We start from the raw sequence: 17,925 nt of genomic DNA on the forward strand, positions 1-17,925 counted from the left end.
TAAATAATTTTCTGGCTACTTAAAAGACACTTTTGTTGTAGGTGGTGGGCAAGGAGGTGATGGGGAGGTGAGCCAGGGATGATAAGATCAACATTACATCATTACATTAATATTGCATCATTGTTGACCACAGCAGCAGCCATCCTGGGAGTTAGAGGTTTTAGCTCCTTGTAAGAAGCTGATGTAGGAACAGAGACTGTACCAATCCAGCTGTTTGACAAATGCCCTGCAATTGCTTTTAGCTGTTTAAATGTGACTCCCAGGATCCAGCAGGCACTAGGACCTGCCTGAAGCCTTCATGCCTGAGAGTGTTCCGAGGGGATAAATATAGCACAGCCCAGCTCAGCCCATGCACGTTGCTGGGGGAAGCAACCAGCACCCCGATCCTCCAGTGCCCCGCAGTACCGGGCTGTGCCGTGACTCCAATGCCTCACGGAGGGCTCGGTTGGAGAGCTCTGCCCCAGGGCAGTGTTACTGCTGTCGCTACGGCCTTGGCTGCCGATGCTCCAGCTCTGCAAGGTCACTCCCTCGCTGCTCATCAGCAGCGCCAGGGCAGCCTGTGACACGGACCTGCTCACACAAGAGGGAGTCACCTTCTGCATTAATGTCACCAGGCAGCAGCCTTTCCCCGGGCTCCAGAGGGTGAGGGGCATACGAATTCCTGTGTTCGACGACCCGGCTGAAGACCTCTATCAGTATTTTGAGCAGTGCAGCGATGCTATCGAAGAGGCTGTGAAGAGCGGTGGGAAGTGCTTGGTTTATTGTAAGAATGGCCGCAGCCGCTCAGCGGCCATTTGCACTGCTTATCTGATGAGGCACCGAAAGCTCCCCCTCAAGGATGCCTTTGAGGTATTGTACTTACACCCGGAGTAATATTTGGACATCTTTTGGGTAAGAAATGCAATGCTTATAATAAGTAAGGATGATTTCTCCATAGAAGTATTAAGCTGTTCTCGCCTGCTTATTCACACTTACACAGATACTCAGTATCTGAATTAAAACTCCACTCTTTTTTCAGCCCCCTCCTGGACAAATAAGCTTTCTGTGTGAGGTTTCTCAGATAAATACAAATGGGCTTCAAGCACTGGTAGCAAATAGTTGGTTGTTTTGTAACATCTTCACTATTGTTTGCTTAGTCATGATTGGTTACAGACAGAGACATAAAGCAGATGAGCAAAAAGGAAATAAGTATGTGCAGATGTTGGTTTGCAGTTGCTTTGTATGACCTCTGTGACAGTTAAACACAGCAAAGAAGCATCTGTTAGGAATTCCCCAATAGCTCAGGACTGGCCTGCTATGAGTATGGCATCTCATCTTTATTAGGAAGCTTGTCCAAGAGATAACAGCTTGTGCTCTATGCTCTTTCAGTCTTGACCAAAGTCTCTAATTTAGAGGGCTGTTTTACTTAAAACTAGAAGAGGCATGCAGATCCACAACCAAGTTTCACTGTCTTAAAGATGAGTGAAAGGGACACTTCAAGGGACATTCATATGTCCAGCAAATTCACCAGCTGCTCTTCATGTCTTGCCCATGATTCCATTATTTAACATGGTCCCTGTGCCAGGGGGTTTCAGCAAGCACGGTGAAGTCAGTTCACCAAAATACCTGTTTATTATTCCACTGCAAAATGAAAACCAAAGTAAACCCACTCAAAATCTAAGAGGAAGAAAGCTGTCTTCATGATACCCTGATTGTACATTATGTCTCCTTTTTTTCTAGACTGTGAAGACTGCCAGGCCAGTAGCAGAACCCAATGCAGGATTTTGGTCTCAACTGCAGAGATATGAAGAAGATTTGAAGATACCAAAGCAGCCTGATCTGCCGAGCAAAGGACTTAAAACCAGCAATGTGTGAAGATTTTTTAGTGAGAGTTCAGTGGCTTGCTGCAGACTGAAAATACTACTAATAATCACTTCATGTATACCTACACATAAAATGCCTTATTCCCCAAACTGAGTTGATGGTTCATCAAGTTCATTCAGAGAGTGACCATTGAAGGTGCCTGGGAAAGGGGCAGATAAGCAGGGAGGAAGAGCAGGAATGGGAAGTGGTTGGAAGCACTGTAAACAAACCAGTGAAAGGCGTGGTATCTTCAGCATTTATTTTCCTCTGAATGATATTGAATACAATGATGATGTATTGCATGAATGAATGAGGTTCATAGGGATTCCACTCTCAGTTTTAATGGAACTTCCCAGTGAAGTCACGAGAAGATCTGATGCCAGACCAAAGAAGCTCTGAGTTCATCTCTCCCACACTGGATCATAATTCATGTTCATGAGCTGACAAAATCCTTTGGTGAAAAACCAACACTGAAACTTCTCAGTTGCTGCCTAAGTTCTGCATTTTCCTTACTTCCCACTAGACCAAGATACCATCATGAAATTAGCTAAAAATCCAGAGGAGAGAATATACAGATGATGATAAGGAGTTCAGCTCCCACCATGCCAGTTAACTGCCTTTTCAGCTTTGAAAATTATTCTCCAAAAGAAGATTTTTAAGAGTAGTCAATAGAGGAAAAGATGACACTGGCATTCTAAAAGAAATCATCACTCCTTTTAGCTCTCCTTCCTAAGCCTGGCAACGTCTGCCAATTCATCCCTTAATGTGTCAGTTTACATGTCAGCTCTACCTGTATGCAAGCAACATGGCTAAATCATTTCTGCTAAGGCTGCTTACAGGTGAAATTAACTGCTGGGATATCAAGGAAGCTGCACCCAACTTCTAAACTGGACTACAATTTTGCTTATCATAAGATGTTAAAAGCAGAGAGGAACACCAAGGTGTTTTGCTGAATTGGATTAATACATTTTGTAATTTACAAGGGACAAGTTACAAAATTGTGCAGAGAACCTGCAGTGTGAAACTCCATTCCACATTGCTCAAGCATCAATATGAATTAAAGTTACTTCATTGTCAAGTGTCTAAGTGCTTACACATGGCAAGCATATGTTTCCAGCAGTGGAGTAGCTTAAGGCAGAAGTTCTAATGGTGGAGCAATAATGAAGAATAAAGACACCAGGGAACTACACGAATTAGACAATTCAGATGCAGAAGTTCCCAAAGTTAAAGATTGCTCAAAGTTAGAATAGGGTTATTTTAAAAGCTGAAAACATAGATGTAAAAATAAACAATTAAGGCTACAATCATCTTAGTTATCACAAGGCATTTTCACACCAGGTGCTTTCTCCACTTCCATCTGTGTTTGATTCATTCTGTACAGTTTGTTTTTCATATCTGCATTACAAGAAACAAGGAACTGCAGATTCAGGTGAGTGGTTGCTAGGATTTTTTTTTTTAACTTTTCTAAATCTTGACTGTCATACATAATATGAGTTTCAATCCAAGACTTTAAGACCACAGTATATAGACTAATAATGGCCAGGATACCACCCATCAAAGAACTCGTTGCAGGCAGTCTGTGGAACAGTTTATTTGCTGTCAAAAGCTAAAGCTGCTAAACAGAAGCAGGAAGCTAAACATTAATGAATACCTTTTTCCAGCTATGGGGCACACAGCTTGCAGTCAGCTAAGGCGTATCAGTTCTGCATGTTTGAGTCAGCTGAAACAGATACAGTTGCTCTTGATTGTCAGGATACACTGCACCCCGTGGTTAAATTTTACCAGGCTTCTCAGCATGCAGAAAACCTTCAAGCTGCAGGATTTGACATCACAGCATTTTTTACAGAAACTTATTTACATTTGAAAGCCATTCCTGGAAAGCAATTCCTATTTCTATGAAAACCATACCTCCTGGTACTGCTCCAAATTAAGATGAAAGATTACAACTTGGAACTGGAGCTGTGGAAGTAGTTCACTTCTTTATTGGAGTTCATAACCTGCTGCTGGTACTAGTCATGTAAAAGGTCAATTTAGACATACTCCTTGTTGCTTACTGTCTCAGATTTTTTGGTGTAAATGAGCTGTTGTGGAGCTGCCTGGCCTGAAGAATATGCATATTTGGTGCTGTAAAATAAGAAAAAAAAAGATACAAAATAATGGGTATTACAAATTTGTCCACAGGTTTGGGTACTCTAGAGAAGTTACTCGTTTAGGTCTGTATCCAACCCACCAGGAGCACAAACTTCATAAAGGTGCAGAATTTAGATGCCCATAGTTTTCAGCTGCCTTGTAGTTGAGGGGAAAGGAGATCTCTGACAGGCAGGACAGCCACCTCCCTCCTAACCAGAAACCCACTCTGGATTCCTAACTCACCTGTGCTCTTCCTTGAGGCATTTTAGCCAAGTCCTTAAAGCACAAGAGAACCTAGACTTGAGCACCTTTGTGCAAGCTGCAGTTTTTGATACAAGAACCAAGATGATGAGAAAGGAAAAGAGAAGTCTTTTCAGCCAACCCCTTCAGCTGTTATTTGTTATGTTGAACTTCTCTTTCACACACCAGTTTTAACTGATTTTAGAGATATTTCAGGATATTTGGTACTTTGTATCAAAATACAGAGAGCAATATCTGAAGTCCTATGTGGCTGATGAAATATTACCATAAAACTTATAGGGCCTCAGATTAGTCAATGGAGAATCAGAGGAACACTCTCACTTATATTGTGGTTTTTTTCATAACTTCCCTAAGAATAGTTACAGCAGAAGTGAGAATGATCCTTCCTACCATGTTACCATCCTCCCATGTTTAACCAGTATAGCTTCCAATCTAGTTGGGTTCTTTTGGGTAGACATGGGCCTCTGCTATTTCTGATAATTTTCCCTCTCCTTCAGAAAGGGAACTTCTGCATGTGTAAGTATTTTAAAACTGAAAAAAAAAAAAATCAGGCAAAGCTAAAAATACTGAGGCCAGAAATCTTTACTTTTCTGACTGGTTGTGCAACATAACATTTCCATAAGGAACAAGAAAAAATACTACACCCAGCTAATGATCAAATTGATGTGCTTTGGAAAGAAAGTGCACTACTACACTTTCTGTAAACCAAATGGGGTTTGAATATTTTAATAGTAGTGACTACTGCAGAAAAGCCTGATTATAAGACTATTCTTTGATATATTTTGGCAATAGATAGTTCACTCTTTCACTGCACATTTTCATCATGTAGATCTTAGTCAGCATTACCCAGAATTACCAGATAATCTTTATAGGTGACCAATAACAGCAAAGTATCAACAAATAAACTATCTAGAAGGTACAGATATTCAGTACAGCATCCCCTGCCTTCACAATTCTGTGTCATGCTGTTGCACTGATTAATAGGTACAATATATGGCTACAGATTTATACCAGGAGGTGAGTGAGAGTGAATAGCATACAGACAGAAAATGGTATACAATTGACAGCACTGACAAATCCAAGATTACCTGTAATGGTCTCTTTTCTTCCCTTTGCATGAACAGGTCAGAAAAATCCCACCAAGAATATAAAGAAGAGATCCACCCCAGCCTAAGTACAGAGCATCTCCTAGTTCATACCTGAAACACGAAAGATTTTATGAAAACAAAACGTAACAGGATTACAAAGCCATTATTTCAGACTGAGCCATAAGGTGCACAAATCATTCAAACAAATTTGATGGGTGCTGGGCCACTTTGTCTAGATGGTGCTTTTGCCATGAAAGGTTGGATCAGATGATCCTAGAGGTCCCTTCCAACCTGGTATTCTAAGATACTCTGAAATTCTAGTCTGTGTATAGCTCAACTGCAAGGTTCTTCAACAGATAACACAGGAGAACAGATCCAGCTTTGCATCTGTTCACGCTCTTATATGTTCTGCCAAATCAGCTACAGAACAGAAAGTACTAAGCAACATAAAGATAAGTAGCAATAAATATTTTCAGATGTTTAATAAATTACTGATCATAAATTATGACAGCATACTTTCTATGAGGTCCACGATCCTTATTTTGCCCTTGTATTGGCTCTGCCACTGAAGCAACTTTGTGAAACTGAATGATTGGGACCTTCCTGTCTGTGCCACAGGAAAAGGCCAGCCATAGGAATCAGTTTTCTATGGACACAAGGTTTCTCCTGCAAGAAACTATTTGATTAGGGCTAGTTTTTAAACTTATGTATCCTAAAGAATATTCAGCACTCTCTGTGGTTATGTATCTGGCATCCATTTAGGAACAGTTTTAGTTGAAAAAGAACAGTTCCCTATTTTACAGTACAAAACTACCCCCTCGAGTAAGCCCTCTAATCCTAACCAAGAAATTCACTGAAATCTAACCCAACATCTAGACACAACTGAGCCTGGGGAAATCCAGCAGGAGTTTCACAAACAGCAGAACAACTTCTTATATTCAGACAAAGACTACATCTACAATATGGCTGTACCTCTGTGGTCAGAGGTACCTAAAGTAAGAGTATAATCAGTGTTGTGGACCATGTAGAAAGTATATTCAAACCTAGTATGTGTGGGTTTTTTCCACTTGTAAATACAAAATTATTATTTAAAAGTGCTGAAGTTTCTGACTCCAGAATTAATTGCTAAAAGGAAGGTTTCAGAGGTTTACACAGGTTTGCTGCTCTCTCTGTTCCCATCAAACACTGGAGGCACAAGCAGAGATAGAATCAATCACAGAATAATTTGGGTTGCAAGGGACCTCTAAAGGTCATCTATGTAAGTCTGCAGTAAGCAGGGACATCCTCAACTAGATATAAGAGGTGCTTTCCCAACAGAGAACAAAGTGGTGATAACTGTTTCAAAGAAACAGGGCTGGAAATTGCTGGAGGAATAAACTAAGGAATAAACAGGGAGTGTTATCCCAGGGCATGCAATTGTGTCTGCTCACTAATCACCTATAGACTGGAATGCTATAGACATCATAGCACTGGAAAGTATACAGGAAGGATCTGCAGGAGGTCATCTTCACAGTTATATGTGAAATTTCTCTAAGAATGGTTAACTTGACTGATTTGCTGAAGTTGGGCCAAATAAATGCAATTTGAGAAACCAGATCTGCCAGTCTCTTAAGACTAAAGCTCAATAGTGGCCTAATATTTAAACCTCACAGAGTCCAAGGAGCAGAAACTGCCTCAAGAGCATGTCTGGCCTTAACCATTAAAGTTTAATTCACTAAGAATTGATCAGTGAATCAATAGCCTTAATACATGAAGTTTAGACATTAAAAAAACAAAACAAAACAACAAAACCTTTAGCTACTGAATGCAAACAACCTGGTAACTGATTAACATCCATTGATGTTGAAGCCCCAAAGCTACACCAGATAACTATAAAACTTGCTAACTCTCCCACTAACTGAAATTCCTTATCAAGAGTTGTTTCATCCCTCCAACATATTTATTACCCTTCATATAATTCTCCCCAGGGGATATAAAACAAAAAGTATTCACAAGTGCAATTTCTTTGGAAGTGCTTGATTGAAAACACAAGGAAAACTGACAAACAACCAAAGCAATTACTTAAAGTACTTTGATTCATAACAAAGCCTTTCACCTCTGACTTCTCTGAACTGATACTCAGAAAGATTACAAAACACTTCAGATATGATCCTATCAACTAAGGATTTAGTTTACTGATCTAATAATTATATACTCTGCAGAGGTACTAGCAAATTGTAAATGTCCACCCTTCTCCAAACCAGCTATCTTATGTTTCAGAAACAATATTCTATGTTCCCCTCTCCTTTTTTTTCACTCTCTGAAGGAGAGACCTGGCCACCCCCCCCCCCCTTGTTCCTCATTGTTAAATCTATTCATCTAGATAAGGTGCCATAAGTGGGAATTCAGTTTTGAAGACTGTTGCTTTTCTGTCAGACAAGAATAAGGGCTTTTATATCTCAAAACCTGTTGGAGCAAGTGTGACAGTCCTACAAACTTTGCCTCATTTTAATTCATAAGGCAAACAAAGGTTAAGCTGTTAATATGCTGTGGAAAATGTTGGGTTTTAGCTCTTTAAGACAAGCAGCACACTTCAATGACGTTTCTCAGCTATCTGCAGGTCACTAGTATGCAGTTCAAGGTGGTTTCTGAATCATTTTTCACTTCCTTGTAAAGCTGAGGCATTGTATTCTAGCTATACCTAGTATTTTTTACCTCTTTTGATCTAAATACCAAAGAAAACTAAGATTTTTACCTTGTCTTCTTCATAGCATTGAAATATACACTAAATTCTCCCAAGAAAACATAACCAAGTTACAGACACTTCTCAGATGTGGATATTCCCCCCACATTCAATAAACCTTCCAGAAGAGACCTCTCCTCCCTCTCTACCAACAGCAAACATCTCTGCTGTGGCAAGTTTCAGATTTTTCCTCCTGTAGGACTGAATAACAGGATCTATCCAGGTTCTCAAACTCTGGAGAAGCTGAGGTTAGTTTAAGTGCAATGATGGAATTTGGAATGCCACATCCATGAACTTACTTGGTTCCAGGATACAGCTGGTCAAAAAACTGTGCAGTTACCATGGCAGCATACCAAGAAACAGCCACCATAGAGCAGAGACCTACCAGAAAAAGTTTAAAAAAGAACACAGGTGAATGACTTAATGGCTGTAATAGCTTTAAATGAAGAACAAGTGGTTTTTTTATTTAGTCTATCTGTGAAAGCAATACAGAGTATTGATAGCATTCTCATTTCAGCCTGGATATTACCTCCTAAAATAAAGAGAAATCCTCCTGTGACAGCAAACTTCGCTTTTGAATCTTCACTGCTTAACCCAAAACTTGTGCATTTCAAACCAAGCAGTGAGAGTACTGTGGCTAGGAATCCCAAAAGGATGGAAGTAATCATCAAGGCACGGCATGCCTGAACATGAGCTGTGACAGAAAACAAGAAAACAAATCAGGATCTAGGTGGAAATTAAGCAAATCTTGTGCTGAAAAATAAAAAAAAACAACCCAACTATTAGTGGAAGTGATAAAATTAACAGAAGCAGTAATGAAGGAATCTTGTACAACTTTGTCATTTGGTTCAGAGAAGCATCCAAACCCCAGAGTGTTCAGCCTTCAAGTCAATCAGATTTCAGAGTTGAACTGCACTTACACTTTGTAAGCTCAGTAAACATTTTTGGGACACTTCTGAACCCCCAGCCCCAGACAAGGCTCTTGCAGTAGAGGGGAATCAGAAAAATGTGCCAGATTTGCCACTTCCAGTGAGAGATGGGAAAGAAACTTCCCTGGGTGAGCAGTGTACTTCAGACTCTGAGTTGGGGTAACAAATGGGAGACAAGTGAATCCAGGAGCTGCAGCTCTCCCTAAGATGTACTCCCACAGAGAGGTTACAGCTGGTGTGACTCATTAGGGAATTTTGTATGCTGATGATTCTGCATCACTTAGCATCCCAGTCTTCACCCTTAGGTATTGGTTTAATGAAAACCAGAAGCAGATTAGTAACCAGCCTAAGAAGGAAGGTCAGTTGGGCTCCTTTAAAATGGCACTCTGGATTTGGCAGGTTCCAGGTCAAATGACACTTTGACATCTTTTCTATGAGATAAACATGCCACATGTCACTAACCCAGCAGGTCTTGGCTGCTACCAACACATCAAAGGGGCCTGAACTGGGCCACATCTGGACAGCCACACTGTTGGTGCTAGCATTCAAGCTCCCTGATAACCTCCATGGCCTGTATGGTAACCTGCTCTCTAGCTCTCCAGTGGAGTGAGCCTGTAACTCTCAAGACAAAAAAAAAAAAAAAAAAAAAAAAAAAAAAAAAAAATAAAAAAAAAAATAAAATCAGATACATGAACATCAGGTGAAGGGATAGAATCACACACAGACCCAGCAGGGTACTGGCCCTGCAAGCTTGTGAGTTACCAAAGGCAGTAATAAGCAGTCATGAGATAAATACAAAGGAGTCATTAAAGAGTAGCACTGTTCAAGGAATTAACATTTTGTTAAGCATCCATTTTAAAATTTTCTGGGGGGAAAAAAAAAAAAAAAAGAAAAAAGAAACAACAAAAAAAAAAAGAGAGTAATAGAAGTGTAAAGACCCCTAAAAGTACCAGTTTAAGGGTTTTGTTTGCCAAAGATACAGTTAGGAAGTATTTCCAACACTGCTGTCTAGTTTGGGATCTTCTATCCTGGGAGCAGGCATTACACACAACAGGGATCCAACAATTTAGACATCAGACTTTTGGGACCCCAGAAGCATTAGATGGGACTCCCCAGATCTTTCCAGGATACAAAACCATACCCTCAGGCTAACAGCTTGCAAGCCAACAGCTGCATCATTTTAACAGAAGGGATTTCATACTCTTTGTGCCACAATATAACCTTGGCAGCCTTAACTGAGGTGCTTACTTGACAGTGTAGAAAGCCTGTCTGTCTGATGTCTTCACCTTAAAAAATGAGCTTATTGAACAAGCCACAAAGTCAGTTGATTTGACTAATCAATAGTGATTTTTAGAAATTATCCTAAAATCTCATAATTGGGAGAAACATCTATAGAAACATAAGAAGGGGAAAAAGGTTTAAAAGCAGATAATTGTTTATATCAAATGTTTGATATAGTTGTGAGTAGACAGATAGTACTACCTACACATGGTAGTCAGTCATGGTTTCAATGTTATCCAATACTGCTTTAAAAAAGATCCTCAGGTCAAACATGGTGATTTGGGCTAATGTGTTGCTAAATTCAAAAGCTTTACAGCTGTATAAAAGAACCAAGTCTGATATTTCCCATGCAGAAGCAAAAGCCAGAGGTATACTGTGCAGCTCAGCTGCCCATAAGGAAACCTTTATGGAAAATCTTTAATGGTTCTTCTGTAACACACTTTTGGTTTTCTTCCTTTTCACCTCCCTCAATCCTTGACATATTCTCCTGCAGCAGCTGCAATGAAGCCATGAAAATTTGTGGCCATGAAAAACTGTCATTGGCTCATACCTGAAAGTGCTACAAGCATTTCTAGAAGGTCCCACTATTTGCTCAGTCTTTGTTGCTACCAACCACACTTTCTTCCTCATTTCTGTTTTTTTCCCAACTGTCCTCTCAACTTCTTCCACAATTCAGTGTCTTTTACCTTGTTTCTTTGTCAGTTCTCCTTTCTAAAAACTTCTTTCTCTACAGTTCTATTGTCTGCATTTCCCTTTCTCTTCCCCTTTTCTGTGCCAACACCCCTCAAACATACTGCCATCTTCTCAGCAGAGTAACTGATCTTCTCTTCAATGAATCAACTTTAATTTTCACAACTTTGTTTTCAGAGCCTGCCCTCATTTGCTTTCTGTCTGGCCACATTTTCCCTCCCTACTGATTCCATGCTGTTATCTGCAGTTCTCCAGGAGCCTTGCTGTTGCTCGCCTGCCTTTCTGCTTTGCACATCCACTCAATGCTCTTTTTTTTTTTCTCACTCCCAGATTTCTTTAAAACCTGCTTTTTTTTTCTCAACAGCTGCAAGATGCTGACCTACTATGGCCCATTGCCCACACCTGCAAACATAGGAGCTCTCTGACACTCAGAGGCAACAGCTCATGTAAATACATCAGTGAAAAGCTGCTGGTAAGTTATGGACCAGCCCTTGAAGGGCTTTCCACATGGACCAAACTCATGCTCACACAAGCACTCTGCAGAGGATAATGCCAACTGAACATGACCCTGCTATTGCTGACTCTGATAAGTTTATACAGGCTTATGTTCTTTGTAATACACTCAAGCATTTTAAAACCGATTTCTACATGACACTGACAGATGAAAAAAAAAACCAGATTATTCCCCAAATACTGGATGTAGTTAGACAGTTTCAGATAACTCCTACAAAAGTGTCAGAGGTGGTAAATACCAGTTTGTTTCAGACTGAGAGAGAAAGTTAATTCAATATTCATTCCTACTAATCCTGTATTACATATTCAGCAGACTAGGAGTACCATCCTTCCTATGTAGTTGAGCCACTTCTCAGGACAGATTAACTAAGCAGGGAGATATTTTTATTCTGGGATAAGTATCTAAATACTGAATTATTTGAGATGAATAAAAACTACCTTTACCATCTAGAAATATGCTTACTATCCACAGGATATCACCTTAGTTGAGCATTTGAGGACAATCTGTAATTCTCCTGAAGACTGAGTACGGAAGCCAGCAGATCTAAATTTCCTGATATTTAAAACCACATTCAACAAGACATTACTTGACAAGTATATTAATTTATAACATATACTCATTGGATAATATATACTCATAACATAACTCACACAACATACACTCATTGTATTTCTTGCATTATCTACAAATTCTAGTCTCAATAGACAAAAATCACCACAGCTTCTTAGCTACAAATAGCATTTTTTACCTATTATATGAGAAAACTCCAGTTACAGTGCAGTGGCTATCATGTAGAGCAAAAGAAGGTCTATACAAGAATTCCAAATAAACATGGAAGTATCATCAGATATGTTTAAAACAGTCTCCTACTAATTCCTCTCACAAGATGCTAGAAAAGAGATTACATCATGTTTAAAACACCTATTAAAATAAATGCTAGATCAAGTGACTTCCTTTGCCTTATTTTATAGCCTTTCCTAACATGCTTGACACATTCTGCTACTTAAGAGATTTTTATTACTTCAACCCACAAAGTTATTCTCGGTCAGTCAATTTCTGGGACTACCAGATTACCAAAACAAAACAAAGCCTTATTACTACTTTTTCCCTACACATTTTTAAGCAATATAAAGAAGAATGCACAAAGGCACACATACCAGGCAGTAAAAGCATAGAGTCAAAAACTCTGCAGTTTGTTATTCCAGTGCTGTCCTCTGCGCAGCTCTTCCACAGGTTTTCATACAATGTAGATGTTGTGATCACACTACCAGCTATAGTGGAGACTTTCCAGTAATTATGTGGCAAAGTAGCTCCAATAATCGCCCACCCACCCAAGCACAAAATAATACCAATAATTTCCAACGCAGCAGACATGCTTGGGAGTAGTAACAGTTCAGTATCCCTATAATTAGATTACAATCAAGTGAAGCCTTGCAGAAGCCTCCTTGCTGTTTTATCTCTGAGTTTCACTCCAAAATGAGACTACCTTTGCTCTTTGCTCAGCCACAGAGATAAGGCTTACAGTGCATGACAATAAGAAGTGGGAGCAGTTCATTATAAAGATACGAACGTTGAAAAAAAAATTACAGTATTCATTCTTTTTCTAATGACAAGTGACAAAATGAGCCTATCCTGAGTCTCAGCCTAGAAAGTCCAGTCAGTACTCCCACAAAACATTTTGCAAGAGTGATGATATTCACAAATAGTTTACTTCTGTCTCTCCTCTTAAGTAAACTAGGGTTTAAACAAGATTAAAATTGTTTGTAACTTCATTATTGATCTCAAAAAGCATAAAAAAGCTTGAGAACAAAGAACTTTATTCTGTTGCTAGAAAATCCAGCACGTTTTGGGGGGATTATGGTCATAAGCAATCCATAGCAGCTGTAGTGCCAGCTTCTTTCAGGAAGGTGCAGCAAGTGGCTGAGTAATTTTCATTAATATTTTGCAGTCCATTGATCTACAGTTGAGCACACTCAGTCTTAAAAACAAACAATCCCAACTACACTGGAATACAATGGTCATAATGTATGTTCCACAGAAACTAAATGTAAGAGAATAAATGAGCCAGTATGACAGACCTGTCTCAAAAGGAATAAAATGATGAAGGAAAACAGCTATATTAAAAATAATCCATTTAGGCTGATTGCATCTGTTTGCCTGAATGTCTTACTATTAAAAAAAGTCTAATTTGGGCAAAGTAGATGTTAAACATGGTAGACTTGTTTCTACTCTTGACTAGACAAAAGCATAAGACTCAATTCACATCATCTGCTAATATAAGCACCTTATATAATATATATATTATTTACAATATAAACACCACTAAAAAGAACCTTAAAGTGCTCGTGTATCCAAATGGGGTTAACCATCTCCTCAGTGATAACCTGTGCTTATCTCCAGGAAATGGAGTCAGAGTTTCTTCATAAAATAATCCTGCTGTGACGCAAGATGGTAACAGATCCCGGGCAGTAACAGGAACACTACCAGAAGGATTAGACATTAAAAGGGTCAAAAAATGCCCATAAGACAGAGCTGGGTTTTTTTTCAAAATTTACTGTTCACTTGATGCTGTAGGTTGGCAGGCTCAGCTACAAAAAGATACTACAGTGCCTTCTGACATTTTTAGGAGCCAAGAGGATCCCTGCCACTGATTTAAGTAAGAAGAGATTTGGCAGCACAGCCAGCATGATCCTGAGCACCTCTGTACATACAGCCTCTTAAAGAAACAAGATGGTATGTGGTAAGAATTGGTTTTCTTGGGTCACTTTTACAAAATTCCCTCCTGACATGTCACTGCAATTTGAAAGTGATGGCACAGTAAAATTAACACACTGTATCAGTATACCAGTGTACCTGCATCCCATTAAAAGCATTTTGGAGTGTTTCAAATTAATTTATCCACACAGGTGACCTATCCTACCCTGGTGACCTCAGCTGACAGCATTTTCAAAGTTGAGTTTAGCTGGGGACTTGAATCAAGTGTCTCCAGCTTTTTTACTGCTGACAAGGATAAAAAAAAAGTCAAATAATTTAAAAAATAATCTCTCTTCTTAAGTTAGAAATCTATTTCAATAAGCAGGCATAAAGCACACATATAAACAGAAAAGATATAAACTGCATGAGTTTTTCCTACATGGCACAAGGTATTTTAATCATTCCCTTAAAGAAATCACTCTTCAGTGGTGTTGAAGAGCCTTCAACTACATTTCAAGTTTGGTAAGGGATGAACATAAGAGCAAATGTTGTCTGCATGAGGCTCTGCATCAGCAGAGGAAAAGACACAGTGTTGATAGCTTCACATCAACACCATCTGTGACATGGGAGTTTTCCTTCAGACTTGCTCTGACCCACTTGGGCAAACTGAACACACATCAACAGCTGGAAGCCAGGAGGTTCACTCCTGGAGCACATTTTCCTGCTTTCCTTCATCCATGAGGAAATAAATTTCTGCACTCCAAGACCACTCCACAATGCAAACAAGTGCACTAAATGGGAATAAACCTGCCCCCTAAGCAAAGAATTTTCAGTCCCTACAAAGACCATTCTACTAGCCAATAAATGACTCTGCTGGAGTGGTCTGTCTCAGAAAACACAAAGCCATCTGTCACACAGATGTATTTTCAGGTGGCCACATCTGAGAAATTCCAGAACAAATACACATATTTAGCACAAACTATCATACAAGTTCTAGAATATCTGCAAAGCCCTGTCTCACACCAAAAGCACAAACAAGTACTAGCACTCATTGACCTATGATCTGCTTGTAGTTAAGAATTAGGCAAGGTAAACAGATACTATTCAATAACAGTTAAAAAAAACATTGATTGTATTTCACCCATACCTCTACACCACCACAACAGAGATGGCAATAAAGCTACAGCAGCCACTGAGCTGATCTGTAGGGTGAAGCACAGGGATTTCACTGGTGTCCTTTGTCTACAAGTACTACAGGACAAACTGTCCATAACAGACCCTCTGAGACAATCACAGTATATGCTGTCTAACCCCACTAACCTGCCATCCAGAAATAAGGAATAAAGGTCCACCTCTGGATTTTATATGCATATGGCATGTGCACTTACTGTCTGAACTTAACATGTAGAGAAAATTCTTGCACTGTATTAATCCAAGATCAGTCACTGCACAGTCCATCCAAAGACCTTCAGAAATCCAGTCTGCAGTAACTAACACTGTCGTGGTTCCTGGGATTTTCCATCTGCTAGACATGGTTGCAACAAGTGAAAGGCTGAATCCTGCTAAAGCCAGCAGCAATCCACTGATCTGTAGAGAAGACGACGCCATTCTTCAGGCAGAAAATGTTTTCAACAAAGCCTCCCAAATTATTTGATACTAGAAACCTGTTGAAACAGTTTATATACATACAGTGTATGGAGTTATCTTTAGCCAAACCTAACCTTTACAGAAATATGAAAGAGATCCCTACCTAGAAAATCATTCATCACACTTAGAACTGAAAGAATGGAATACAAATCTCATTAAATCATTAGAATATTTAAATATTCTATGACATCTGAGTATTACTTTTAGTACTGTTGATGTTTACCACAAAAATTCCAAAAATGCCAACAGAGCAAGACCAAAGGACCCAACTGAGGAATTCCCTAATTTGACTTTACCATGTTTCATCCATTCTTTACTTATTTGCTAACCCAAAATTATTTTAAAACGAAAACTACCAAAGTACTCATCTCCCAACTATGATGCCTACTGATACAAATTTAAAAGAAAATAAATTTTGATACTTACTTTAAAATGTCTCCAACCTGTCTCATCTACCCTGCTGCTAGGCACTAGTGCCAGCACTTTGTATCAGTTTGATCAAACAAGTGAAAGTTTCATACACTTTAGGACCTTTCCCCTCATTCTAAAAATCAAGGGCCAAGGGCAAAAGCTCTCTGCAAGTGTTGCACAAAGGCTCAGGCATGCCTCTTTGCTACAGAAAAGTTTCTATGAAATGGATGACTCAAGAAAATTTCAACAAAATCATTAATGGTAGTACCAAAAATGCCCATATTAATACCAAATATGCTCCTACCTAGCAGCCACTGGCATATAATATGCTTTGTAAGTGCCACTGAGCTGTCTATGCATTATCAGACTCCAAAGTCATACAGAAAAATATTAATACAACTTTCACAATGACTGTTGTACTTGAAACTTGTGTTGCACTTCTCACAGTGACACTTTTCATTAAAGGAGGCCTATGTCCATATAAGACAGGCAAACAGTTGAAGACAGGATTTGGTTTAGGATGTAGGTCATGCAGTGAAGGAATGTGCAAGTTTACTGCATTTGGAAAAAAAAAAAAAAAGGACTAACTCAAGCCTCATCCCATAGTCATTAATTTTAAATAGCACAACATTTTCGGGCTCCATTTTCTCATCACTCCCGGCCTGTCCCTGGTCCGGATGACAAAGCAAACACTGAGTGCAATGCAGACAAGGAGCCCGGTGCTCAGCTGGGGGAGGAGAGATGAGGGAGCAGCTGAGCTACAGGGTAAGGACAGCAGAGATCAGTTCCTCCTGGTGATAAAACACAGACAGAGGCAGAGACACAGCAGCGCCGAACCCGTTTCTCATTTCCCCTGCAGCCACGAGATGGAGCAACTCATCAACAAACGGCTCTGCTCAGCCACCGGGTTGAGGGATGGGACATTCCATCCCAGCTCCAGCTCACCCAAAGGCTCCAAGCAGCCCCACTGAATGCTGCCATGGCCCCAGGACAGGCAGGAGCAAGGTCCAAGAGCCGCCTGTCCCGCGGACCAGGTGGGAAGCAGGGAGGTGTTCCTGGGTGCCACCCAGTGAGGAGCTCAAACTCCCATGGCAACCCCAACCAAAAGCACATTCCAGCAGTAAAAGTATCTCTGGGACAGTCCCAAGCCCCCACATGTTGCTCTGTTGCCCAAGCTCCTGCTGTCCCTCCTGGCTGGCTTCTGAAGCCTCCTCCCAGGTACAGAGCTAGAGCAGCCCTTCCAAAATAAGACAATCCAGGGGCCTGGACGCATGGCAAAACAAAGGGAAGGTGAATGAAACCAAAAAGTGGAGAACACTTGAAGCACATGTGGGGGAAATCAAGGAAGAAAGCAAGAGGATCACAGCCATGGATGCTCTCTCTTCTCAAGCAGAGCAAGTATTTTTCTCACCAGTTAGACTGATTTAGATAAAAAAAACCTGTACCATGACTCCACTGCACAACCTTGTGTGGTGGTGGTTACTGATTTGGCTACTAACCTGGAAAGATGTCCCAGCATGGCAGGGCAAGCACTGCCCTTTGCCAGCCCAGCACCTCAGTATCCCTGCAGGGAACTACTGCCTGGCCACACGGCTGGCAGCACAGTGCCAGAGGCTAGAAACCCCAGATGATGGCGAGAAGACCACAGGACACCTGAAAGCACCTCACCTGGGTGAGGGAGAGCACGATAAGAAGGCCCGGGAAGGAGGCTGGCGG

The 17,925-nt window shown here is 40.3% G+C and overlaps 2 protein-coding genes across 3 annotated transcripts; one reads left to right on the forward strand and one right to left on the reverse strand.

Moving 5' to 3' along the window:
• Positions 1 to 342: 342 nt before the first annotated feature.
• On the forward strand, positions 343 to 1,952 carry DUSP28 (dual specificity phosphatase 28). The gene is made up of 2 exons (XM_071751686.1): positions 343 to 849; positions 1,720 to 1,952. The coding sequence occupies exons 1-2, from the start codon at positions 502 to 504 to the stop codon at positions 1,852 to 1,854; spliced, it is 483 nt and encodes a 160-aa protein (XP_071607787.1). The 5' UTR covers positions 343 to 501; the 3' UTR covers positions 1,855 to 1,952.
• A 1,463-nt stretch (positions 1,953 to 3,415) lies between these two features.
• On the reverse strand, positions 3,416 to 16,366 carry LOC139799590 (claudin-15-like). 2 transcript variants are annotated; one of them, XM_071751684.1, is made up of 6 exons: positions 16,225 to 16,366; positions 15,540 to 15,815; positions 8,573 to 8,737; positions 8,343 to 8,424; positions 5,322 to 5,432; positions 3,416 to 3,966 (listed from the first exon to the last, which is right to left on the reverse strand). In XM_071751684.1, exons 2-6 carry the CDS (start codon positions 15,757 to 15,759, stop codon positions 3,873 to 3,875), a joined length of 672 nt encoding a protein of 223 aa, XP_071607785.1. In that variant the 5' UTR covers positions 15,760 to 15,815; positions 16,225 to 16,366; the 3' UTR covers positions 3,416 to 3,872. The 2 variants fall into 2 exon arrangements, with proteins under 2 accessions (XP_071607785.1, XP_071607786.1); XM_071751685.1 differs by lacking the exons at positions 15,540 to 15,815; positions 16,225 to 16,366 and adding an exon at positions 12,615 to 12,913.
• Positions 16,367 to 17,925: the final 1,559 nt, after the last annotated feature.

Source organism: Heliangelus exortis, chromosome 9 (assembly GCF_036169615.1).
Source record: "Heliangelus exortis chromosome 9, bHelExo1.hap1, whole genome shotgun sequence".
Lineage (NCBI taxonomy): Eukaryota > Metazoa > Chordata > Aves > Apodiformes > Trochilidae > Heliangelus > Heliangelus exortis.